The sequence below is a fragment of the Thermobia domestica genome, chromosome 4, assembly GCF_964235325.1.
Source record: "Thermobia domestica chromosome 4, izTheDome1.hap1.1, whole genome shotgun sequence".
Lineage (NCBI taxonomy): Eukaryota > Metazoa > Arthropoda > Insecta > Zygentoma > Lepismatidae > Thermobia > Thermobia domestica.
Genome location: NC_137457.1, coordinates 303142780 through 303169361, shown reverse-complemented (window position 1 = coordinate 303169361; position 26582 = coordinate 303142780). Strand labels below are relative to the sequence as shown.

At 36.8% G+C, this 26582-nt stretch overlaps 1 protein-coding gene across 5 annotated transcripts in view; it reads right to left on the bottom strand.

Moving 5' to 3' along the window:
* Nucleotides 1–26582, bottom strand: part of LOC145684266 (uncharacterized) — an 89932-nt gene that overhangs the window by 4421 nt on the left and 58929 nt on the right. For 4 of the 5 annotated variants that reach the window (XM_081756399.1, XM_081756396.1, XM_081756397.1 and 1 more), the window contains exons 8-10: nt 21527–21583; nt 18349–18515; nt 10615–10772 (exon numbers count right to left, since the gene is read on the bottom strand). In XM_081756399.1, the coding sequence (XP_081612525.1) occupies nt 10615–10772; nt 18349–18515; nt 21527–21583 (382 nt within the window). The remainder of the gene's footprint in view (nt 1–10614; nt 10773–18348; nt 18516–21526; nt 21584–26582) is intronic. The other variant, XM_081756401.1, reaches the window with a different exon arrangement.

The following is a 26582-nucleotide window of genomic DNA, read 5'->3' as shown; positions in this document are numbered from 1 at the left end:
GAATTCTCAGGAGAGTCTGGAAGGTCCGGAGTGGCGAATTCCTCTGCATAATTAGTCTTCCGAGGGCATCTCATGCATGTTTGATGGGATTAAAATCTGATGAATATGCTGGAATACAGATGAGGCTTCATTCTCCAGTGACTATAACTTGGGCAATTTTGTGTAGGTACGCGTTGCCATAAATATAGACAAAATTAGGTCTCTACACCAAGGAAAGACGAACATATCCTTGCAGGATATCTGCAGAGTAATGTTGTTAAGTAACGTGTTCTATATCGAAGATACAATGGTGTTCTTCCATTTTGGATTATACTCGTTCATACCATAAATCCAGTACCCCATAATACCTTAGCTTGAATTTTTTCAAAGAAGATATAAAAGTCTGGTTCAAGGATGGCTCAAATGACACGCCTATCATAAATGCAGATTGTCTTGGTGCAGAAGAAGAGTTACATTATCAACAATAAACAAACATGAGAAGTATTCTTAAATTTAACAAGTTACTGAAAAGTTGCCTTCTAAAGGGCTGTGTTTGTATTCTAGGTGATTGTAGTGATTATGGGGGCCGCAGTGGCACAGTGGTAGAGCGTTCACTTCTGGTGCACGGGGTTCTTAGTTCGATCCCAGCTCGCGCCAAGTGAGCTTTATGGTGGACAAACACTGTGTGCGTGGGTTTTCTCGGGGTACTCCCGTTTCCTCCCGCTTTCTTCATTCCACCATTTCATTCTTTTCTAATCATCACCGTCTCCTTTAGCCTAGCCGGCATAATCGTGGGACGTAAGACTTAAAAGATTTCGTTTCATTTTTTGTAGTAATTATGCTTACAGCTTGACAAATCTAATATCTAAGGATGCAATAAATTGAATTGTACAACTTTACAGTCCATCTTAATATATGAATCTATATCTATATCTATTCAGAGTGGCGACAAAAATTACGGGAAAGAACTCCCTGACTTTTCCTGGTTTTCTAGAACATTTTCTGAAATTTTCTCTGACATGTAATTAGCCAATAGACTTTCTCATGTTCATGGAAAAACAAGACTACGAAAATATGACAACGATGATACGTAAGGTATTTTCCTCCTAATTAACTAGAACAATTAATAATATAAAGAAACAAGTACAACGTATTTTATTATGAAATTACAGAACCCTTATCTAATAAAAATTCCTGATGAAAGCAAAAAAAAGACATCTTTCCTGAAACTTTAATCTGTACATGATGAAAGTTTCGTAACATATGAAAGGAAAAAGTCCCAGTAAGATACTCATCGAAAAAGAGTAAATGTATGTACAGTCATGTCCAAAATTATTGTCGCATGTCTATAAATATGTTGTTCTAGGAATATAATTTGATGACGAATTCGCCCGGTATTTCTTATATGTTAGTATGTGTATAATCGGCAAAGACACGTATGTGGCAAACTTCATGTCGAAAGAGCAGTAAATAAGAACAATAAAACGAAAATAAAACTTTCTTGTCCATTTAGCAACATTTTGTTTTACTCATTTTAATTTTCGTATTTATAATTCTTTTCCTATGAAATTTACCACAAATATACATTTCCTGATTATACAGATAGTATCAGTATTAAAAGTACCCTGCAAAATCATTATCAAATTATATTCTTACAAGAAGACAGTTATAGATATGCGACAATCATTTTGGAAATGAGTGTACATAAAACTAGCTGTTCTATATTAAAGAATTTTTTTTAATACTATACTATATAGTAATTCAGTTTATTACTCCAAACGCTTTATTTCTTCATCAATATTGCACATATATTCTATTATTAGCTCCCGGCGTAAGCATATAGTAGCTTATAGTTTTACTCTCTACACTCTTTACACACATATTGGTGTATATGTGTATGGTACTTTATTTCTTGGCAATTACTGGCCGGATGTAAACCAAATGTGGAGGGCAAATACTTCTCAAACTTGGTATATCTAGGCCAGTCCAACTAAAATTGTTTCCTTTTAATATCTCCACTGAACTCCAAACTTCATTTCTTTCTTCTACACCCGTCATCGTCAGTGGTTTGATATATACATATTTATTAACTATACAATGAAAAGCTCTTGCAGTCTGGAACTGGTGAAAATGTGAAGCACTGTACTGACTAGACTAGAATTATATTCTGGGAGTGTTTACTCGTCAGTAATACTCATCGATGTTCGTTTTTTCAGTTATATTATTATAATTTTGTGTTCTGGTTTGTGAACAATTAATTATGTGAATGCTTATCTAGACAGTGATTCTGTTTTCGTATGAAGAAATTGTAATATCTATGTATTTAAGTTTACTATTACTAGGTTACTTTTCCATCTACATCGTCATAAATAAGAGAATAGGAGAGTTCTGGAAACATTTCACTGGATAAATATACAGGCATAATAAAACCAATTTAATTATTCGAGTTTCTATTAAAATAAATAAATAAATAAATAAATAACCATAGATGCGGATAAGCAGACAGCTGTGACATTAAACAATACTGCGTATAAACGGATTATTTTCTCAATGATCTTCTGTATCTGAATTCGTCTTTGTTTCAGAAGAAAGCAAGCAAGCAAAAAAAGAAAGAAAGCAAATAAAGAGAAAAAACCAAAAAGGCAAGCGAACAAGAAAGAAAGAAAGAAAAACTTCCGGTGAAGTTAAGACTTTTAAGCAATGCAATACCTGCTAAACACTTTTCAAGGTACTAAATAGGTAAATTTTAAATATTTTTTATTAGTTATACGTTAATTTAAACAATGCTTGCAGGAGAACTACAATCTTATCTTGAACCAAAACCGATGCCGCCACTTTCCACAGTATCTCGACCCTCTCTGTGGCTATGTACGTGTGCCAAGAAGCCGGAATATCACCGTTGTCACATTTTGTGGGTTTGTTCCCAGTGCTGTAAAAGAAAAGTAAGCCTCAAGTATTCTGAAAACACACACCATTTTATCAATTCAATACTTGTAAGTTTTGTATCCAATCACTTTCATAGAATTTAAAGTTACTTTTTATGAATTGATTTTACATACGAGGTGTGTTCAAAAAGTATCGAAACTTTTTTTTCCCGCGTAAACGAATGAAGCGCGGGAGACTTTCTTCAGTATAGATAAAGGGGACACTCATGCGCAGTCGTGATTTTTTCCGCTCACACAAAGCGTTAGTCGCTAGCAGTCGGCCAACGACTGAAGACGTGTAGTGAGCAGTGGTCGGATTTCAGGGTTTTTTTTTTTTTTTTTTTTTTTTTTTTTGTAAAATGACAGAAAAACCTGAGCAACGATATTGCATCAAATTTTGCCAAAAAGCTTGGCGATACCCAACCGGAAACCATTCGTAAGATTCAACAGGTTTTCAGGAACGATTCCATGAGCACCTCACGCATAAAGGAGTGGTACAACTGTTTCAAAGATGGCCGCACATCAGTGGACAATAAACCATGTTCAGAAAGGCCTTCAGTAAGCCGAAATGACAATGTCATCGAGCAAGTGCGGACTCTGGTCTTGCAGGACCGTCGTATCACAATCCGAGAAACTGTGAATAATATAGGGGTACGCATGGAATTGGTACATTCAGTTTCGAACGAGAATTTGGGAATGAGGAGTGTCCGCGAAATTTGTACCGAAGCTGCTATCAATGGAGCCCATTCTGCGCACTTGATTCAGGCTTTCATCGTCAAACACAACAATGTTCTTGTGTGTTCTCAGGTTCCCTATTCACCCGATATGGTCCCGTGTGACTTTTGGTTATTTCCCAAGCTGAAAATGTCACTAAAAGGGCCCAATTTAAGTCAAGAGAAGATATCATGCGGAATACGATGGCATGATTGCTCACCATTCCAAAACCTGCGTTCCAGAAGTGTTTCCAACAATGGCGGGAGCGCTGGAAGAAGTTTGTGTATTACCAAGAAGACTACTTTGAAGGGGATTAGTGTTTCGGATTTCCAAATCAATAAATGTATTTTTAAGAACCAAAGGTTCGATACTTTTTGAACACACCTCGTATAATATTACCACACACACTGAAACCATGCATATGTATTTTTAATTTGGCTTAATATTATGTCATCTCATTGGTGACCTAGGTTTCCTTTGTCTGAATTAAGTTTTGGATTTACATTTTTGATAAAGATTCAAAAACATTCCTTTCTGTGTTATTCGAGCAACGATCTAGAACTTCTACTCGATCAATTTCGTGGTCTGTTTCTAAAAAGGTCTGATGTTGGGAGATTCTTTACTTCTTGCATCTCTTATGAGTTCTTTAATTCTGTTTTTTCAATGCTCCTTGTCACCAACCTGCGTAAAGATCTGCTAAAGACGTATCTTTGTAGTAATTCTTGTATGCTGAAGGTAAATTTTCAAAACTTGTTTCCAGTGGCGGCGGCTGGACGTTAAAAGTGAGGGGGCAAGACATGATCTTAACAATTGTATATCAATGTTAGATTTCCTGGTTGTTTCTAACACTGTTTGATGAAAGGTTGTACAACTAATAGGATACTATCTTTTATCACTTAAAATGCCGTATATCGTATTTCTATTTTATTAAGTAAATTCATAAGAGCAATACAGGTAGGTACTAGCCCTTTCTACTCTTAAACAACGAAAGTGTAACAAGAGATTTGAGTTCTTGCTCATGAACATCTTAAAATTCTGTCTGGAAAATTGTGTGATCAGATTATTTAATAAATTTGCAAAAGAGATAAGTAGAAGGGATAATATTAATCATAGTAATGAATAATGACGCTTGTTTTGCAGAAGTTATATTGAAATTGGGAATTAATGAACAACTTATACTTTTAATTCCACACATGCCATTAAATGACTGTTTTTACTTTTAGAAAATGAAATACAGGAAGTACTGCAAACATATGCTGACATTTAAAGAAATATGCAACTGTAATATTAATTGCTTTGAATTGCAATTAAAACGCAATTCCTGTAGCTTTCTTAATTCCACGGGAAGACAAATATCCAATACGTTCTCACGAAATGGCAAATATCATATAGTAGCATTTTTTTCTATGAAACAGTAATACGTACAAAACCTTTACCAGGGTGTCCACATTCTGGAAAATAAGTGAAAGTCAGGAAAAGGTCAGGGAAGTAAAAATGTATCAGGTGAAGTCAGGGAAATTGCAGACTGGTCAGGGAAAGTCAGGAAAAAATCGATTTAGGTCCATTGTTCAATTACTGAATTTATGAAATAGGGTTGATTTATTTACTGTTACTGGATGCAAAATGTGGTGTTCCCAATGATGATATTGAGGGAGTCAGTGTTCTCTGATATAGTCGTTGAAACTAATTTTCTGCGAAAAACATATCTAACTACATCCTGGCATATTTGCTCAAAAGGGTAGACGCTGTTCTAGAAGAATTGCATGGTGCCAAGAGGATATCTGGACAAGTGGCTGAGAACGCGAAGAAATAGTATCTCCAGTTCACAGTGAAAGATCAGACTGAAGAATTTATGGAACACTCGAATGAATTCATAGCCAATAATAGAGATGGTATTGGACTTGATGAGTTTTTTACTTAGACTTCGGAAATGGGAAGAACTTCGTTGACTTATGGTCAGTTATAAAATTCTGTTTTATCTTCTTCCATGGAAACGCATTTTTTGAAAGTGGTTTCGCAATAAATAAAATTCTTATTGTTGACAACTTACAAGAAGAATTTCTGGTGGCTCAACGTATCATATATGATTCTGTGGTGAGAATAGGTGGATCATGAGGATTAATGATTTCAACAGGTATGATAAATTCAGTGAGAAGTTCAATGAGACAATATTAGATGTATTAGGAAAAGAAAAGAGAAATAAATGCTGGAGACGAGAAGAGGAGAGAGAAACAGAAGATTCAGCAACAACTAAAGGAGCTAGAGGAAGAAAAGAAAATTAAACAGCGGAGACAACAAGAAAGGTATTCAGATCAATGAGAAGAAAACTAATCGAGAAAGAATGAAAACAAATTTCTAAATGGGTTGCATTTAACAACTGCACCAGCACAAGTATGTGTTACATAATGTGTGTGTGTGTTTTTTTATAATCAGTAAAATCATGTATGAACTGTTTATTACTATAGGCAATATTATAATACTGTGTAATTGGTATTATAATGTGTAAGCATATAATGTGTATTTTTTTCATATCTTAAGTACTCTATACTGCACACTTTCGTTTTCAACTTTACATTTTGTGTAATGTGTAGGCCTAATCAATATCGGCCTAATGCATATGTTTGTAAATTTACATTCCTTTGGAAAGAAAATTGAAAAAGGAAATAAACAGAAGCGGAAGAGAACAAGGTCAACTATGGGGAGTGTGGAGGCTGGAGTTTCTTTCTTTTTTCTATATTTTTAAGTTATTCAGGGGTCAGGGAAATCTGGAACTTTCGTCATGGAAAGTCAGGGAAAAGTCAGAGATCTTTTCTCCAAATTATGTGGACACCCTGTTTACATTTCCACATGAAATTATATAAATCAGGGCGTAACTTCAAAAAAGTGGGGGGGGGGCAACTGCCCCCTCTTGCCCCCCTAATCGCCGCCCATGCTTGTTTCTAATTTAACTAAAAATTTGATTTCAAAATTGTTACGTAATTTTCTTAATCTTTCAAATATTTCCGGCTAAAGGGCTGCGAAACACACTTATTTTCCACTTCCCGAAGCGTGTAATTATTGAATCCGTTCTCCTAACCCAGACTGAACAATTTTTCTACGTGATTTTCGCAATATGCATTTAAAATATATATATATATGCAACATATGTTCCCACTCTTAATTCTTCAATTTTGGTCTTGTTTGCGTGCTGAGAGAAGGCGAGCGTTATTGTCAAGAAGAAAAACAGCACTTGACAGGAGACCAGGTCGCTTATGACGAACCTGAACTCTTCTTCAGGGAAACGCGATTCGACATAAGCGACCTGGTTTCTTCTTGAAGAACTGAAGCGGAATGTGAGGAGAGTGTGACCTGGTTTCTTCTTGAAGAACTGAAGCGGAATGTGAGGAGAGTGTGACCTGGTTTCTTCTTGAAGAACTGAAGCGGAATGTGAGGAGAGTGTGACCTGGTTTCTTCTTGAAGAACTGAAGCGGAATGTGAGGAGAGTGTGACCTGGTTTCTTCTTGAAGAACTGAAGCGGAATGTGAGGAGAGTGTGACCTGGTTTCTTCTTGAAGAACTGAAGCGGAATGTGAGGAGAGTGTGACCTGGTTTCTTCTTGAAGAACTGAAGCGGAATGTGAGGAGAGTGTGACCTGGTTTCTTAGGAAGTCTGATATTTTCGGACAGAAGTGATAAAGACATAAGTTCCAAAATAGAGCAGGCTAAAACGAACATTCAATAGGAAAAGAAGACTACTAACATCAAGAAATGTGTCGTTGGACGTTCTTAAACGGATTTATTAAGACACTGGTATGGAGCGTGGAGCTTTACGGATCAGAGATGTGGACATTGAAGAAAGCTGAAATATCCAAGCTGGAAGCATTTGAAATGTGGTGTTGGTGCAGAATGCTGCGCATATCATGGACCGAAAGGAAAAGGAATGAAGATGTACTAAGGGAAGCTAACGAAGGACGACAGATCATGAAGATAATTGGAAAAAGAAGAAACAGCATGCTTGGCCATCTAATTGGGCACTCCGATTGGATCACCGTGCTGATAGAGGGAAAGACAGAAAGAAAACCAGAAAGAGGAAGACCAAGGATAGAATATCTAGACGCAGTTACGAAGAGACATTATCAAAGTATAAAACAGCTCTCTCAAGCGAGAGAAAAGTTTTAAAATGTTCATGTTGCCTACCAACCTATGGTTGAGGAGAACAAGAAGACTGAGTTAACTGATAGTTTGAATTTGGCTACATTGTACGTAGTTCTCCAGATACAAGACGTACAAGAAAATTTTTGATTGAATGAAATACATTGATCTTCCATCAGGGACCACAAATTTTTTAACGGCCCCTAAATTGAGTTTTCGTATTTTTTTCTAAGGAATAAGCACATCATACTGGGTTGAGTGATAGTTTGAGTTTGGCTACCCTGTATGTAGTTCTCCAGATGTAAGGTCTACAAGAACATTTTTGCTTGAAATATATTGGATCGTTTGATCTAAAAAGGCAATAATTTTGGTATCAAATTTTCTATTAAATCATGCACAAGTTTTGAAAATTCACTTTCAGCATACAAAAATTACTTTAAAAAATATGTCTTTAGCAGCTATTAACGCAACTTACTGCATTCTTGATGAACATTGCATAGAAATGAGGACATGAAAACTAGGATTTAAAAAAAAAACACAGCGAGACGTGAGAATAAAGAAACAGCCACGCCAGGCCTATGTAGATACCTACAAGATGCAGGCCACGAAATTGACCAAGTAGAAATTTTATATCCGTTCTCGAGAAACACGAAAACGAATTATTTTGAATCTTTCTTTATTAGAACTGTAAATTCGAAACTTAATTTAGACAGACAGGGATGACATAATAATAAACCAAATTAAAAACACACAGTAACTTAAACATACATTTGCATAATAACTACTATTTCACAGAGAGTGATAAGTGATACTGAATTTTGAATGTAAAAACAATTTACAAAAAGCAAACCTTTTTTTTTTTCCCCTCTATGAAAGTGATTGGATACAAATCTTGCAAGTGTTGAATTGATAGTGGTGTGTTGTCAGAATACTTGGGGCTACTTTCCTTTTACAGAACTAGAAACAAATCAACAGCGATATTCTGATTTCCGATTTCCTAGGCATGGGTCTATGGCCAGAAAGAGCGTTGAGATATTGTAAAAAGTTGTAGCATCGGTTCTGGTACAAAGTAAGGTTTTAAAAATATGTACGAGGTTTCTCAAGAAAGTAAAGATACAAACGCACTTGTACGTTATGGGGAAAGTGTATACCGAGGATGGCAACACTGGTATACTCCACGTCACCTGAATTGGCGTATGGCGTCAGCCAATAAGCTCATAGTGCGCTGTTACCAAACTTTCAGGGAGGAATGTAAACATTCATAATTGATTTTATTTGTATTTGTGGACAATTATGAATGTTTAGATTCCTCCCTGAAGGTTTGGTAGCAGAGCATTACGAGCTTATTGGCTGACGCCATACGCAAATTCGGGTAACGCGGAGTATAGTAACTTTGTTCCATATAACGAGGACTGGAAATGATTCGTTGTCTTGAGGCGGAGAACATGCGTTGAAAATAGTAGCGGGAATACAGAATCTCGGCAGGTGTGAAGTGTGCTGTGCGATCAGGTTTTTGCAGACACAAGGAAAGTGTCCATCGAAGATGCATCGAAAAATAGTGCCTGTGTACAGGAAGGTAACGAATCGGCAACATGTGGTGAACTGGTGCCATGCTTTCGTAGAAGACCGGTGTGACATTCACGATGAGGAGAGAAGTAGGAGTATGTCCTGATCACTGACGAGCTTCGCATTTGCATTGAAGCAGAGATGCCATACAGCCCTAACTTCGCACTCAGCGACTACCATGTTTCTCTACCTAAAGACATATTTTGGTGGAAAACACTTTGATGGAAGCCATTAAGTCAGGGAAGAAGTCACAACGCGATTCCAGATGCAGATGCCAGATTTTTACGATTCTGAGATACAAAAGGATTTGCAGGAAGCACTTTCAAACCTGAACGACCAACTGGAAAAAACAAGCAAAGACTGAAAAAATAAGAAGAAAACCAAAGTGCACAAGAGCAGGACAGGAAGAGGCAAACGTATGACTAGAGCGAGAGAAAATCGAAGACGTTAAGACGTTCCCCTATTAGGAAGTCTAATATCCTCGGACGGGAGAAGTGAAATAGACGTAAGTTCAAGAATAACATAGGCTAAACAAGCATTCAATAGGAAAAAAGGACTGCTAACATCAAGAAATGTGTCATTGGACTTTCGAAAACGATTTATTAAGACTGGTGTGGAGCATGGCACTTTGCGGATCAGAGACGACACTGAGAAAAGCTGAAATATCCAAGCTGGAAGCATTTTAAATATGGTGTTGGCGCAGAATTCTGCACATGTCATGGACCGAAAGAAAAGGAATTAAGACGTACTAAAGGAAGCTAATGAAGGACGGCTGATCATGAAGATAATAGCAAAAAGAAGAAACAACACGCTTGGCCATCTTACTCGGCTTTCCGATTGAATCATTGTGCTGATAGAGGGAAAGGCAGAAGGAAACCAGGAAGAGGAAGACCAAGAATAGAATATCTAGAAGCAGTTACAAAGAAGAGACCTTATCAAAGTGCAAAACAGTCCTCCCAAGGGAGAGAAAAAATTAAAAATTTCCATGTTGCCCACCAACCTATGGTTGAGGAGAGAAAGAAGAGATACAAAAACTTATGCCGCGCTTGAACAAACGTTTGGACAATAGTGGTATTTATGTGGAAAAATAGTCTGTGTACCAGTATAGCTTTCTTTGCGTCCAATAGATTCCTTTTATATTTTATTTCTCGTTTGCATCTTTATTCCTGAAAAGCCTCGTACCGTATAGCGTCTATTAGTAACTGTTTGCTAAAGTTAAATTCTCTCTAAAAGGGTTAAGATAATGCCATAATCGGAGCTACTGTGCGTGCAATTTTCTTTCAGGAAACAATACTCAATTACCTTAAGTCAGCTATTCTATCCTCCAGATCATCCACTGTGGCCATTTTTGTAGCCTCCTCAACAGTCATATTATGGCCTTTATTGAAAAGCTCCCACAAATAAGCTACTTCTTTTTTTTCCTTTTCATATTGTTTTAATTGCGTATTCCACTGCACCACCTAGGATCAAAAATTTACATTTTAGAGAAATAAACCTGAATTGTGTGTAATTACTTAACGACGTAATAGGATGCATTAGGGTGGTCCTTATTTTTCGGTTTCTGAGTTTTTTTTGAGTATCACTCCCTAAAATGGTGCAATATCGGAGCAAAGTACTCCAGGAGAAAAATTAGCTTAATAGAATAATATCAAATGGTGCCCTAAGCGACCTAAAGTTTTAATAGATTTTCGATATACAATATGAGGTTAAGGTGTGAAATAGATCCTTGCACGTAGGTCGTTCAATGCATAAGTTTCCCTAACCTGTAAAAAAAATATTTTTAAGATGCATTTGCAAAGTATACTTACATATGTAGGTGGTTTTTTCTTCACCTCTCCACATAATCCCCATTGAGATTTAGGCATTTGCCTCACCGTTGCACCAATTCGTCCAAACCTTTGTAAAAAATCAGCGCTCTGGCTATTAGCATTCTTCTCACATTCCTCATAACTTCTTCATGTGTTTCGAATAGTTCACCTTGCAATGCAGACTTTAATACCGGAAAAAGACGGAAGCCATTTGGCGTTAAATTACGACTGGGTGGAGAGTGGGGCAGCCGTTTCCACTCTAATTCTTCAATTTTGGTCTTGTTTGCGGGCTGAGTGGAGACGAGCGTTATCGTCAAGAAGAAGAATACCAATTGACAGGAGAGACGAAACTGAACTTTTCTTCAGGGAAACGCAATTCGACATAGACGACCTAATTTCTTCTTGAATAAATGAAGCGGAATGTGAGGATAGTGCAAAATAGGCAGAGCCCTGATTTTTTTTTGCCAAGGGTTTGGACAACGTGATACAACAATGAGACAAATGTTTGAATCCCAATGGGGATTATGTGAAGAGGTGGGGAAGGTCCTACCTACACATGTATGTATAGTTTTTCAAATGTATCTTAAAAACTAAACATTTTACAGTTTAGGGAAACTTATAGATTGAACGACCCACGTAAGTTGGGAACGGCTGAAGGGAGCGAAATCATATCTTGCATAGAGATAATGAAAGTAAAATCACATCTATTATTGTGTAGTATCTTCATGGCGGCCATCTTGAATCTGTCATCTTCAATTCAGATTGAACATTTTTAATAGGAAGAGGATACGTGACATATCGTTTTAGGGTAACTTTTCAGCACAAACACAAATCTGGTATTATTTTTAATTTATCACTAATCATTCAATACTACTTATTACCTTCATAATATATTTTTGTATATATGTTTAACATATAATGATCCAAGATAGTTAAAAATAATGCCAGCTATCACAGTATATGAAACAGTCGGAGTAGGAGTTCACTGGGGATAATCCTTTCCATATGTCATCAGACATACAACATTGTCTTTTCAGGATGCAAATCCTGTTTGGGATGTGGTACTGCCTTTCTGTTTGTGTTGACTCATTCCTTCCTTTGCTTCGTTCACGTCCAGGCACCATTTCTCATCTCCGGTAACAATATGTGAGAGGAACGGCTGGAGTTGGAGACAGCATTCACGATGGCGGGTGAATAAGGCACCCACAAACACAGTTTCTGAACCTTTTAAATACTCAACAGCTACCTGTCCACTGCTCATCTTCATGGTCAGTTCCCGGCTGTGTTGATGTGCTTCACGATGGATCGTTATTCAAATGGTCCTAATTAAAGTGGGGTGAGCGATCAGACCGTGGGACATCGATTAGGTAAAAATTTCTAATTCGAAACCTATCAAACTATTTCCGAGTGCCTCTGTAGGACTAGAAATCGTACAGTAGAACACGTCCGAGATGAATCTTCTTTTCAACTTGACACTCTATACTTCAGATTTCCAAAAATCAAAAATTGATTAACCCGTCAACGCACAGAGTCACCTACAGGTGACACTACTTTAAAGGCGTCTTCTTCCTTGTACAGTACGTCGACTTTGAAACTTTTTTGTGTGGTGATGCAACATATATAGGTAAGTAGCTGGTGCTACTGTGGTTCACTAGGACTCTGGTGGACGATTGGTGAACAAGAAGACGCCTTTAAAATAGTGTCACCTGTAGGTGACATTGGGCGTTGACGAGTTAATTCCAGCAAAACTACAAATGGTACTACACATTACTGATAACAGCTACAATTTGGCATATTCTATAGCACAGCTATCATCACTGACGTCTGGAAAAAAATTCTGAAAATAAATGGCGCAAATTAATTAATCAACCTAATATCCTAAAACGTAAGTGATCAGTATGTCTCATTTACACTCATTGTTCTATATTTTTCAAATGATTACAGGAATCTGTAACATAACATTTCAATTGTGTTGTGTAATTTGTTACTATTTAAAATATTAACTAACATTGTCAGTGATTTTGAGATATTTCACTGTAGCGACGTACGAACAATTTTCAATCAACCTACAATTAAAATTGTGTACATAATATCAGCGTTTACCGAAAAAGAATGTCCAAAGGCGATATATATTAGTTTTTATTATGCTGCAACACGTTTTAGTCAATTATTTATATACTGTATATGAAAACTATTATTATTAGTTTTTATTCTGCTGGAAATTTTTATTTATTTATATACTTTATATAAAAACTATTATTAGGTATGATGCCTGTTGGCAGGTCCTGGAACTAATGAATTATTATTGTTGTTGTTGTTGGAGCAGTGGCTACTTTACTGGAAGTCAACATTCTCCCCCCCCTTGCCCTCCAAAAAAAAAAAATCAAACTGAACGTAATACGGCAAAATCGAAAATCTCATTTATAGCGATTAAAGATATGTGTTGTTTATTGCCAATAACAGTTTAAATTCTGCCAGTAAATACTGTTTATTTATTTGTGTATTGTTTATGTTAGAAAAATATGCTGTTAACTAGTGGATTCCCAGCTCGCGCCAAGTGAACTTTATGATGGACAAACACCGTGTGCGTGGGTTTTGTCGGGGTTGTCCCACTGTGCCTCCCACTTTTTCAATTCCACCCTTTTCACTCATTTCTCATCGTCTCCTTTAGCCTAGCCAGCATAACTGGGATGTAAAACTTAAAAAAATGTAATGAAATCTTTTAACTAGTGAATTTTATGTATTATTATTTGTGTGATCTCCTAACTGTTATGCCCATACTACTTCTAACACTTATTTTCACACATTGTGATATTTTTGCTCTTCCTCAGCTATCAGAGTGTGTGAAGATAATTTTTTCAACAATAAGGTCAAACATTTGTTTCTTAAACAAAGATGTCCAATCAACGAATAGGAACTTCTCAATTTTCAAATTAAACAGGGGTGCCTACAAAAGGGAGCCATGACGCAAACTGCGTCATTGAAATATTTGGGGGAGGTTAAAAATCTATATAAATATGTTTGATGGGGTGTAAAAATTAATCGAAAAGAAGATTTTTTCATGGAAGAACACCTACGGATAGACAATTGGGGGGGGGTGCGTCATGGACATAAGGGAGGGGGCACCACTGAATTAAAAGGAGACAAACGTGAGAGTTATCAAAGAACATACATCGAAAATTAGCCTTCCTTTGGTGTGAAAAGTGGGCAGTAAAATATTTATTTCTAATCATGTTTATCTTGCTGTTGATGCTAATTGGCGCTGACTGTTATTCTTTCCTGTGGAAAAGCGAAGGTCATGGGACTTCGCTCATGACATAAACTGGAAATATTTACATGTTGGAAAACAGTCAGTTAAATACTAACCATAACGTCTGCGAATTTAGTTCTAAGAAAGGAGGAAATTTTACTGACTCAGGACAATTACAGTGAATTGCATTAAATTTCTCGTTTTTTTCCTTGGCTAAGATATTAACAAAATAGTTGACACTGGGTAAATATACGGAATGGAAATCAACATCGAAAAGTCGAAAGTCATGAGAATACCCCGTGGAAACGCTCCCTTACGGGTCAGAGTAGAGCAAAGAGAAGTTGAAGAGGTCAATTATTTCAAGTACCTCGATTTGACAAAAGACGAATACTGCACCAAAGAGATTAGGTCAAGAACTGCCATAGCCAAAGAAGCATTCAACAAGAAAAGGTTTATCTTAATTAGCAGCTTTAATATTTTGAGGAAGAAATTGGTCATGAGCTGAGGAAGAAATTGGAGCTGAGGAAGAAATTGGTCAAGTGCTACATATGGTGTATTGGACTTTGTGGTTCAAAGACTTGGACCTTACAAAAGTTAGAGAAGAAATATATAGAGGGCTTCGAAATGTGGTGTTGGAGGAAGATGGAGAAGATAAAATGGACAGAGAGAGCAACAAACGAAGATGTTTTAAAATGGATAGGAGAGAACAATTTTATACAGCATCCTTCGTAGGAAGGCCAATTTGATTGTCCTCTTCATACCACCATAGAAGGGAAGATGGAAGGAAAGTGAGGAATAGGAAGAAGAAAACACGTGATCGATGAATTGAAAAATAGAAGAAAATATTGGGAGTTAAAAGAGGAGGCTGAAAATCGAGAAACATGGAAAAAAACATTTCTAGAACAAAACTGAAAATTAAGAAGAAAAAATCCTCATTAGTCCCAAGACCTGCCAAAAGGCAGAATATTTATGATGATGATGATGATTATTATTATTATTATTATGATTATTATTATTATTATTATTATTATTATTATTATTAATAATATACTAACATATATAAAACGATTTTTGGATAGTGTGGAACAAAAGTCGCTTGACACTAGCAGATATTCAATTCTCAACTGACTAGAACACCCGTAGCTTATTAACGTAAACAATACGTTACGGCTTGTTTCGCAATTAACACGTTGTAAGAATTAATTTGATAATTAATATTATATTTGTAATTAATTAAATTTACAACGAATAGAAAGTTATCAAAGAATGAACCTGTGTTTACACTTCAGAAGTGGTGGTCACATGACCACAATTACAAAGATATGATTCGGTTATTCGTGCAGCGTTTTCCGAATACTATACCTCCATCTTGATAAACAATCCTTAATTAAAAATAAAATAATAATAATAAAAAAACGGATCTAAAGAGCATTTAAAAAAGTGTATTATTGCTGAATTTGATACACTATTAGCCAGCATTCGTGATGTAATGTGTTTTTCTCTGCTTAATCCTCGCACTACGTAGGTATTTTTCGTAACGCGGACTACCAAAGAAGGAGGAGTAAATTGGTGCCTACCTGTATCTCACTAAAGAAACAAATTAGAAGCTATCACAAAAATCTACAGTGACTAAAGTAGCTATTTATTATACTGCCATATAGGAGTGACAGTTCTAAATGTCAGTCACATCTCCTACCAAATTACAATAGCAAATTTATGAAGCACACTAACGTTTAATTTCACCACCGTAATGTGTACGCTTTAGCTAAATATGTTGAGCAATAACTTTTATTTTTAACAATTTTAAAGAGACAATTAGAAGAGTTTACAAAAAACATACTGTGGTAGGCACAAAGTATCCCCCCATTGGTAGTGAGAGGATTAAAAGATGTAATTTGTGCATTGATATGATGAACATTTTGGACACTTGATGTAGGTCCTTTAAGTTCCTATCGTAGCTAAATGTTATGATACAACTTTTAATAATTTCATAGCTCTATTTTTCTCAAGTAACTTATAGCCAATCCTGTATATCTATTTCAAGAAAGAAAGAAAACAAAAAAGCATTAAACGGGGTTCTCATTCATTTAGCGAGCACGAATTCTCTGAATTTCTCAGGTTACGATTTACTAACTTCTAGGTCTATATATAAATGTAAAAAAAACTACTATATTCTTTCCAACCAGGGAGTTCTTCATCTACTATGCATGTACACTCATGTCCAAAATTATTGTCGCATGTCTATAAATATGTTGTTGTAGAAATAACATTTGATAACGAATTCGCCCGGTATTTCTTATAATGTTAGTATGTGTATAATCAGCAAAGACATGTATGTGGCAAATTTCATGTCAAAAGAGCAGTAAAATAAGAACAATAAAACGAAAATAAAACTTGCTTGTCCATTTAGCATCATTTTGTTTTATTCATTTTAATTTTCGTATTTATAATTCTTTTCCTATGAAATTTACCACAAATACCTAGGTATACATTTCCCGGTTATACACATAGTATCAGTATTAAAAACACCCTGCAAAATCATTATCAAAATATATTCTTACAAGAAGACAGTTATAGATATGCGACAATCATTTTGGACATGAGTGTACATGTATATAGCGTGTCTATAGACAGAGATTTTTGCAAAACAAGGAAATTTATTTTATAAAATACAGTAAAGTCCTGAAAACTCAGCCTAATATGGTTCGAAGGGTGGCTGAATTTGTGAAAATGCTGGGTTATCGTGAATGGGGTTAAAAAAAGAATAAGTACAAGTGTTTTCTCAGAAAATAGAAATGAAATCTTTCAGTTTTATGCCCCACGCTTATGCCGGTTAGGCTAAAGGAGACGGTGATGATGACTGATGAATGAAATGGTGGAATGAAGAAAGTGGGAGGAAACGGGAGAACCCTGAGAAAACCCACGCACACGGTGTTTGTCCACCACAAAGTTCACTTGGCGGGGGCTGGGATCGAACCCGGGACCCCAAGCACCAGAGGTGAACGCTCTACCACTGAGCCACCGCGGCCCCTCTCAGAAAATAGAGTACTGTACTTGTATGTATTGGTTGCTTTAGAACACAGCAGTGATTAAACTGCCCTATTACCCTTAAACAATGGAAAAATAGGTATAGAAGGTGCGCTCAGATGATAGCCAGTCGGGAGACTGAATTTAGCACAAAGAAGGCGTCATAAAGTTTGTGGTTTCTTCGTAAGAAGAAAAAATTAAACGTTGGCATACATCATGCCTTCCTTTCCCTCGCCCCCTTTTCTCTCTCTCCCTCTCTTTCTCTTCCATCCCTGTGTCTAACAGTGTGTGTGTGTGCGGGGGGAGGGGAGGTTGTGTCAAAGAAAAAGGATCATTGAGAAAGATTTGGCAACAGTTTGGGTTCAGTTTATTGCCTGTCAGTTACCTTTCAAGGGAGAGAAAAACCGAACAAGACAGTATGAAAAGAAACCTTACACGGGGGCGGCATACCTTTGTGAGCAATTGGCTGTATTTAGACTGAGGCTACTATACTTTATGAAGGCATAGAGCCTTTACTATACATGAAAATGAAAATTAATGACTATACACTGTATAGTAATTTGCCAAGTAGGACAGACCTCAGAAAAATACCCAGCAATGACCTTGAACGGGTCTGTGCGCGGTGTTTTTTACGCCTTGCCAAGGTGTAGTCGAGTTATCCGGACTGTCGGTTATCGAATGCCGAGCTTTAGAGACTCTACTATATCACGTATCAAATAGCTAGGTAAGGCAAAAAGAGAAATGGTTCTGAGATGGAAAAATTTGTACTTAATATTTTCTGATTTTCCAGGTTCTTTAGCTTTCCGATGAAATTCTCTGACTTTCCTAGGTTTTCCAGACTTTCCAGGTAGGTCAAACCTTGCTAGAACGTGAAATCTCATAACCTATTTACAACAATTAATATTCTGGAATAAATGATTGTTCAGATAATCAATGGCTAAATTCTCTTACTTTCAACTCATCAGTCTCCTCTTCGTTCTCAATTATTACATCCAAATCATCACTATCTAATTCTTCATCATCATCGCTGAAGTAGATCTCCTCTTTATAGCTCTTCTCTGTGTCAACAGCAGCAGCAATACTCATATCAGCATCGTTTCCGATTCCATTTACTCCATCTAACAAAAATAAATATTTTTTTAAAATCCTACAATAATATTCGAATTAAATTTTATTACTACTTGATATTAAAAAGATGGATAATTAATATCCATGTTTTAAAAATATTTATACCCTAAAAGCACCGAGAATTTAGTAGCAATGTGGAAATGTTATCGATGTCATCAACACAACATACGAGGGTGATTCAGAAAGTAATGCCTCCAAGTTTACTACTTGGTCAACAGTACTATGCAAACATTCTGAACTGTTTATCATTAATGCACTGATGTTTAAGCTATAGAATGTCACTTATTTCACCTTCCTATTTCTTCTTGTTTCAGTAATGGTGCAATTCATGGCATCCAGTAATGATGTCCGGTTGAAATAGCGGGCTGTCATTCAATTTCTGAGTGTGGAAGGTTGTTCGCCCAGGACGAGCCGTGGATACACCATTACGGCCACGAAAAGAAACATCAGTCGATAGAGTACCGCCACACGTCCTCTCCTTCGCCACAATATTCAAAGTTGTCCCATCTACTGGCAAAGTTGATATCCTGCCTCATCCTGCCTATAGTCCGGATCTTGCGCTCTGCGACTATTGGTTCTTCCCCAAACTTAAGGGTCTTCACTAGAGCGAAATTAAACTACCGCTAATTTTAGAGTTTTTGTGTAATATCTTCAAAACAAATAAAAATATTCGAAAAGCAGAAACGTAGTGAACTAGACAATACGATTTTGCATGTGATACCTTTACTACAATTCACCTACCTGCTTTTGGTATGCCGCTATGTACAGAACCCGCAAAAAGTGCTAAATTTATCTACAGTTGCAAATCGAAAACAGATAGATGAGTTGTGATAACGGTATCACATGCAAAATCGTATTGTCTAGTTCACTACGTTTCTGTTTTTCGAATATTTTTATTTGTTTTGAAGATATTACAGAAAAACTCTAAAATTAGCGGTAGTTTAATTTCGCTGTAGTGAAGACTCTTAAGGACCACCTACAACGCTACAGTTGTGACGCGGAGATGGAAACAGTGGTTCAGGAATGGTGACGCCAGCAGCCATCACAATTCTTCGCCGACGGCATGAAAAACTTTGTTTCACATTCGCGCAAATGTGTTGAATGTCCCCGTAATGGAAACTACCGATATGTTGAAAAATGATGCCACTATTTGTAGCTGACATTGCAAGCTTTCCGCTGGTACCAGTATTGATGCTATCTGTCAAACACAAATAAAAGTATCACCTTGGAGGCATTACTTTCTAAATCACCCTCGTATTATGCACGGTAGTAGAAAGAAGTAAGTGAATTCAGTGAAATATAGAATTTACAACCTTAAATTAATATGTCTGTTTTCCTTAAGTCTTTTTATGTTCGCAGTATATAAGATACACATTGATTAAAAAGGGACTATTTGAAATTTTGGATTTTTGAGGAATGTTAGTGAGATCTAAATAGTTTAGTGTTAAAAATAGTTACACTAACCTTAATAATGTTCCTTTCATACGTTTTTTAGCCTATAATCCAAGTGCTTTCCGTGGGCACTCTTCGTCGAGGCTTAGACTTAAGACTTTCTTCTATGTAGGTCTTCACATAATTTTGTAACAATAGTTGTGTATATAAATGTTTCAATCTATATAAATAAAAATGAAAGTGAGTATGTTTGTGACAATGACTCTTGAACCACCAGCCCGGTCTCGATCAAATTTTCAACATACATGAGGTTCCAGCCTGGGATGTTTTTTATTATTTCACTTTAATGGTGCAACTTTAGAGAAGATGGGAGGGGATACATTTAAAAATGATGGAAAATGACCAATGAGGTCGCTGAGATGAACAGTGACATTTCTGATGCCGTTTAAACTCAAATTCAGCCCCGCAAACTAGGGCAGGGGGAGATACATAAAAATGATCGATATTAATGTTGATTACATAGTTTTGGGAGTCGATGAGACGAACAGTAACACCTCCGATCAGGGCTGTGCCGTGGGGGGCGACGGCCCCTGCCGCCGAAAAATTCGGGAGAAAAAAGGAAAAAAGATAGGAAAAATTGCTTGGAATATATGTATAGGGACGCCGTCGTATACTCTCGCCCCGGGAGCTGATTTTCCATGGCACGGCCCTGCTTCTGATGCCGTTTAAATCCAAACTCAGCATCCATTGCCCTTTATGTCCAAAATGAATATATTCTCCCCGTGCGAGGAACGGGCATTCTCTTACTATAGTATAATTTTGCTAGTGCACTAATGTCTAAATCAAACCTGTCCCTATATTTTTTGGAATCTTATCCTGTAAACTTCTACAATGCATATAACTGAACGGCTTTGGCGAACACAATGATGAGTGCCACTTCTGACGATGGAATGGGTTGGCATCGAACCACAGAACAGTATGTGTATATATAGTTTAATTTCAGAATTGCACCTACAGATGGCAAGGGAAGCTTGTTTTGTATCTGTTATTCCATTGAAATACATGGGAATGTTGATTTTTTTTTAAATAGTTTACTCGAAAGTTACAAAATATGACACACTATTACGTTTCCCCGAGATGCTCAACACGGTAAGTTTAAACTTTATATGTGTAATATTGCCAACTTAAACACTGTTCCCACGAACGCACGACACATCCATGACACCATAATCACATGTCTCACTCAACTGGTGATTAATTTCAAGCGGAGTCACACCACGCAAATAAAATGAGTCACACCACAATGATGAGTATCGTATGTATCAAACACAGTCATCACTCTTATCACTGCTGACAGAGATCTCTGTCACACATTGACAACAAGAGCAGCGCGCACCCAATATCAACGAATGTTGTATCCACCTTAAAATAAAATGTTTAGAGATTTATTTATCATGTATTTAGTGTATTTTTTTTAACTACCTGATACGCTTCTTTGAAAAATGACTAAAGTGATAGGAAGCTAGAATTAAGTCCAAAGGAAAAGTGTGACCACAACATTAAAAAAAAAAAAAAAAAAATGTATATACTGAAACAAATTATAACTTACTTGGTAGAGAAATTTCGCCGTTTTGCTTCCTCTGTTCTGCAACTTCAGTGGTCTGGTCTGTAATGAAATAAATAGAAGATTTGAAAGATAATATTTTTAAATCATTCATGCAACAATGAAAACACACTAAACACATGCATTTCATTAGAATACGACGCTCGAACATAGGCCACAATTCTGGTTTTTAACTGTAACAAGAATGCCTCAGTGCATCTTTGAGTCACTTGAGCTTCTAATGGACATCACGTCCGTGCATTTTCTCGAGTTTGTCCCCATTTTCAAAACAAAGTCAATAAGATGTTGGGAAATTTGAGGAAGAGCTCCGAAGAATACGCGATGAAAATAAACGTTAGAAAGACAAAAACCACGCTGACTGGAACGAAGCGGTCGGTGTCAATGATAGAAGTAGGAAGGGAGAAAATAGAATAGGTGACTAGTTTTCGATACCTGGGTAGTTTTATTAGTGATGATATAAAGTGCGAATGTGAAATAAAAACAAGGATAGGAATGGCGAAAGAAACCTTTAGGAGGAAGAAAAGTCTTATTTTGTGGGTCCTTCAATAAATAGGTGGGAAAAAGACTTCTAAAATGCTTCGTGCGGAGTACCGTACTGGGGCAGAAACATGGACAGTACGCAAAAGTGATGAAAAAAAAAGTAGGTCTTAGAAATGTGGGTGTGGAGAAGAATGGAGAGAATTAGTTGTGTTGAGCGGAAAACAAGTGAGAAGATGTTATAAATAGAGGGAAAGAAAACGACGATTTAAGATGTAATTAAAAAGAGGAAGAGAAGCTCGCTGGAACATTAAGAAGGAACAGTATCATGAAGGACGTGGTAGGGGGGTATGGCAGTAGGAAAGAGAGGGAAGGGGATGAAGGAGGATACAACTAACGGATGGAATCAAAATAGAAAAATCGTACGTATGGTGCATGGAAACTTCTCAAATGCTGCAAGTGACCAGTCAATAATGGCAGAACACTTACAAATTGTTTCACAAATCATCTTTTCACAAACCTGACTCAAACTCATTCAAACTGATGTTCTAAAATTCTACTTCAAATTCTTTTCACATTTTCCAACTGAATTGTATATAAGGGTTAAGTCGTAAGTCATGGCAACTATTTTGTTTTCTTTCGAAAGAGATGCAAAAGGACAGATCGAAGATACACGTTGGAAAGCTTATGGGATGTAATGTCGAGTGGTCCCACCAGATGATGTAATGTGAGTCTGAGCATGTCCCGAAGTACAGACGAAGGGCGAACAACGTGCGTTTGTGAAAGTAGTATTTCTCCGCGGTAGGAATGCACAGGAATGCTACACAGAGTTACAAGAACACTAGGTCCGGTGTCCTACCCTATCGAACACTGGTGAGGTGCTTTCAAACGGGGCAGAGCGTCCGCAGTGGGCGTCATGTTTTTTAGGACAAGGATGTACGAGTGATGGTGCTGGAGCAGTGTTTATATGATGATAGGTGGTGGATACTTGCAGAATTAAAAGCGCAAACAGAGATTCCGACAAAGACATTGCGCTACATTTTACGAGAGGACCTGAACATGTGAAAAGTTTGTGCAAAGTCGGTGCCACATCAATTAAGTGAGATCCAGAAGTGGACTCGCTACGAAACACATTGGGTCAATCTGGAGAGATATCAGGAAAAAGGGGAAGATGCCATGCTGAAACGCATAATTGCAGTTGGAGCACGGGCGCGTGCGTAATACCATAACTCAAGCGGCAATCGTGATTGGCGTTCTCCTACGTCACTGCGGAAACGTAAGTTTCGACAAAATCCTTCACCAACAAAAGTTATGGTCATTCTGGCATACGACTGTCAAACTGTTCTTGTGTGTCATCCAGTGTGTGAGGGGAACAGTATAAATGTGCTTATTACAGGTATTTTTATTATCACAGTTGCGTCGTCTAGTACGTACCAAACGGCCAGAACTTTTGAACAACGCCATTATCCTATACGATAAAACAAGAATGCACATAGCAGATAGTGTCGTCTCTCCTACAGCGATGGGGATGGGAAGCTCTTCTACACCCGCCATATTCTCCTAATCTTCGTCCATGCACTTATGATCTGATCCCAAAAGTGAAACAGCCATTGCGTGGGAAATGTTTCGCTAACAAACCGGACATTGTGACAGTATTTCGACGGGAGATGGCTCACGCTGGCGCTTCAATAAAGCAGATGGTATTCAACCCTTCCTTGTTATACTAAGGGGGCTAGGGTTATTAGTGTTAAGAGATGTTAACGGTCTAATCCGCCCGTATCGCTAGCAACGGTCTTTCGATGAACTTGGGAGACTACTTCGAAGGTTGCTAAACATCCAGGGTACATTGAGAGACCTGTGTTGTGTACGATTGTAAAGTCAGTGTAAGTAGTTTTGTGTCCGGTTGCCTGTGTTTTCCTTGTTCTCTAAGGGGGCTTTCTTTATTCACGTTTGCTCTGGTAAGGCCATTCGACGGTCCATGCCATAAACTTTTCAACAAGTATCTTCGATCTGTCCTGTTATTCCCCATTCCAAAGAAAGAAAGAAAAAGTTGCTGTAACTTATGACTTTACCCTCGTATTACCAATGTGACATGAAATTTATATTCTTCAAAAACTAAGAACTATTTTAAGCAGAGGCATACATTGGACAGGAAGAATTGGCAATACATCTATCAAATCAATTTTGTATTTAAAAAAAAATAATAAACTTGTTTCTTATCCTAAATTTTTGGGATGAACAAATTCAATTTAAGCCCACTGCAATCTGAGCCTCGAGTTTCAATTATATACTAGCTTTGCTCTTGGTCTGAGAGACCCTGCTCTGAAATACTCTTGCAATCTCGATACTTGAAGTAGGTCAATTATACTGCAGAGTGTCTGGTGTTTTTGCCTTGTAAATTTGGGTCAAATGTATTTTCCATCTCTTGTGCTGCTTGCATTTAAATATTTCTCGAACAAATGCATACCGCGGAACCAATTAACCGTGTTATGCAAAGTAATCCTTACTTAGTACTTTCCCGGACTGTTTGAACACATATTCACAGAAACAGTGTTTAATAAGTGTTTTGAGTTGGGCTCTTTGGAAGAAGCTCTCCCAATTGTATAACTTATTGTTGTATTGTAAAAGCAAGAACACAGAAAATTGTGGTACGTACTATGTAGAGACCTGCACGGGCCGAATTTTCGGGCCCGAGTCCAATCCAGCCCGAATGTACCTAGGACCGGCTCAGCCCGGGCCCGAAAAGTTTTGGAGATTTTTGGCCCGAGCCCGATATTTAAAAAAAAAAAAAAAAAAAAATTAGCTCAAGCCCCAATCTTTCTCAAAATTTAGTATTAAACTTGACCTAACCCTCAGAAACATTTTCTAACTCTGGTTGACAACCTGACGCTTGCCTCCCGAATGGTACCATTGCCTCCTAGAACTTTGCCTGTCATCGAGAGAACAAAAACTCAATTTCCTGTAACAAAAATCTAACTTAATTGATTTTAGCATACAGTTACGATGGCAATATTGTTTAGTGACAAGCAAAACTTTCCCACCCCTTCTTGCCATATTTTGGGTTCAGTGAAGATCAAGGTCAGAGCTCAATTTACCGCGCAATGCCTGCAATCCTCTATAGTGAAAGTGGAGCCGCTAAGCAACACAAACTGTAAATAGCTATTGCATTCTTTGTAACATTATTCACGGGCACACTTCTTCAACGTTTGGCTTTATTCCAATTATCGTTTAACGAAAGTCAATAATTATTAAAGAATTGCAATTAATCGGCCCCAGCCCGGCCCGGCCCAAAGAAATAATAGAATCGGCCCGTGTAGGTCTCTAGTACTATGTCATTGTGATAATATAATTTTAAAATGTTCTTTGGTATTTTTAGTAAATTTTTTCTTCAGCTCTGTCAGATAATGATAAAGTGGAAATGTAATTCTTCAAACTCTGCAACAGGGAAGAGGGTTTCTGGTGCTTGTCTTGCGTCAGGAGTTTCGTATTCATGTAGGAGTGTGTGAAATTGGTATTACATGAAAACAACTTTTGTCCAACTTTGTTTCAACTTTTCAGAAAGTGATTTTAATTGATAGAAAATGGCAACCGCACAAATGATGTATTGAACTGACAATATTGATAAGAAGCTTTTATAAGTTGCCCTGTACTACTCAGATGGATAAATAGACGACGACGATATTAATAATAATAATAATAATAATAATAATAATAATAATAATAATAATAATAATAATACTATCATCATCATCATCATCATCATCATCATCATCATCATCATCATCATCATCATCATCATCATCATCATCATCATCATCATCATCATCATCATCATCATCATCATCATCATCATCATCATCATCATCATCATCATCATCATCATCATCATCATCATCATCATCATCATCATCATCATCATCATCATCATCATCATCATCATCATCATCATCATCATCATCATCATCATCATCATCATCATCATCATCATCATCATCATCATCATCATCATCATCATCATCATCATCATCATCATCATCATCATCATCATCATCATCATCATCATCATCATCATCATCATCATCATCATCATCATCATCATCATCATCATCATCATCATCATCATCATCATCATCATCATCATCATCATCATCATCATCATCATCATCATCATCATCATCATCATCATCTGTTGTCCTCTTACAGCCTATAATCCTTTTCATATTACGAATGTTAATCGTAGAAACAAAGGTGGCACAAAGTCTTCAGTATTTTGTCCAAACAGTTATTTATTTATTTATTTCATTTTCCGTCGTAAGAACTTAGCGTTCATGGCTTCGTCAAGAGATACAGTTACTATTACAATTAATAATAATTACAAGAGAAACGCTACAATTAATAATACAATTATTAAAAAATAATATATAATTATACGATATATATAATAATAATACAAAATATATACGTAACAATAAAACTTAAACTAAAAGTGTATTTTTAGAGGAAAAATAAATTGTACCTTATTTTATATATTTCAAAATTCAAATAAATCGTAATATTTACATTA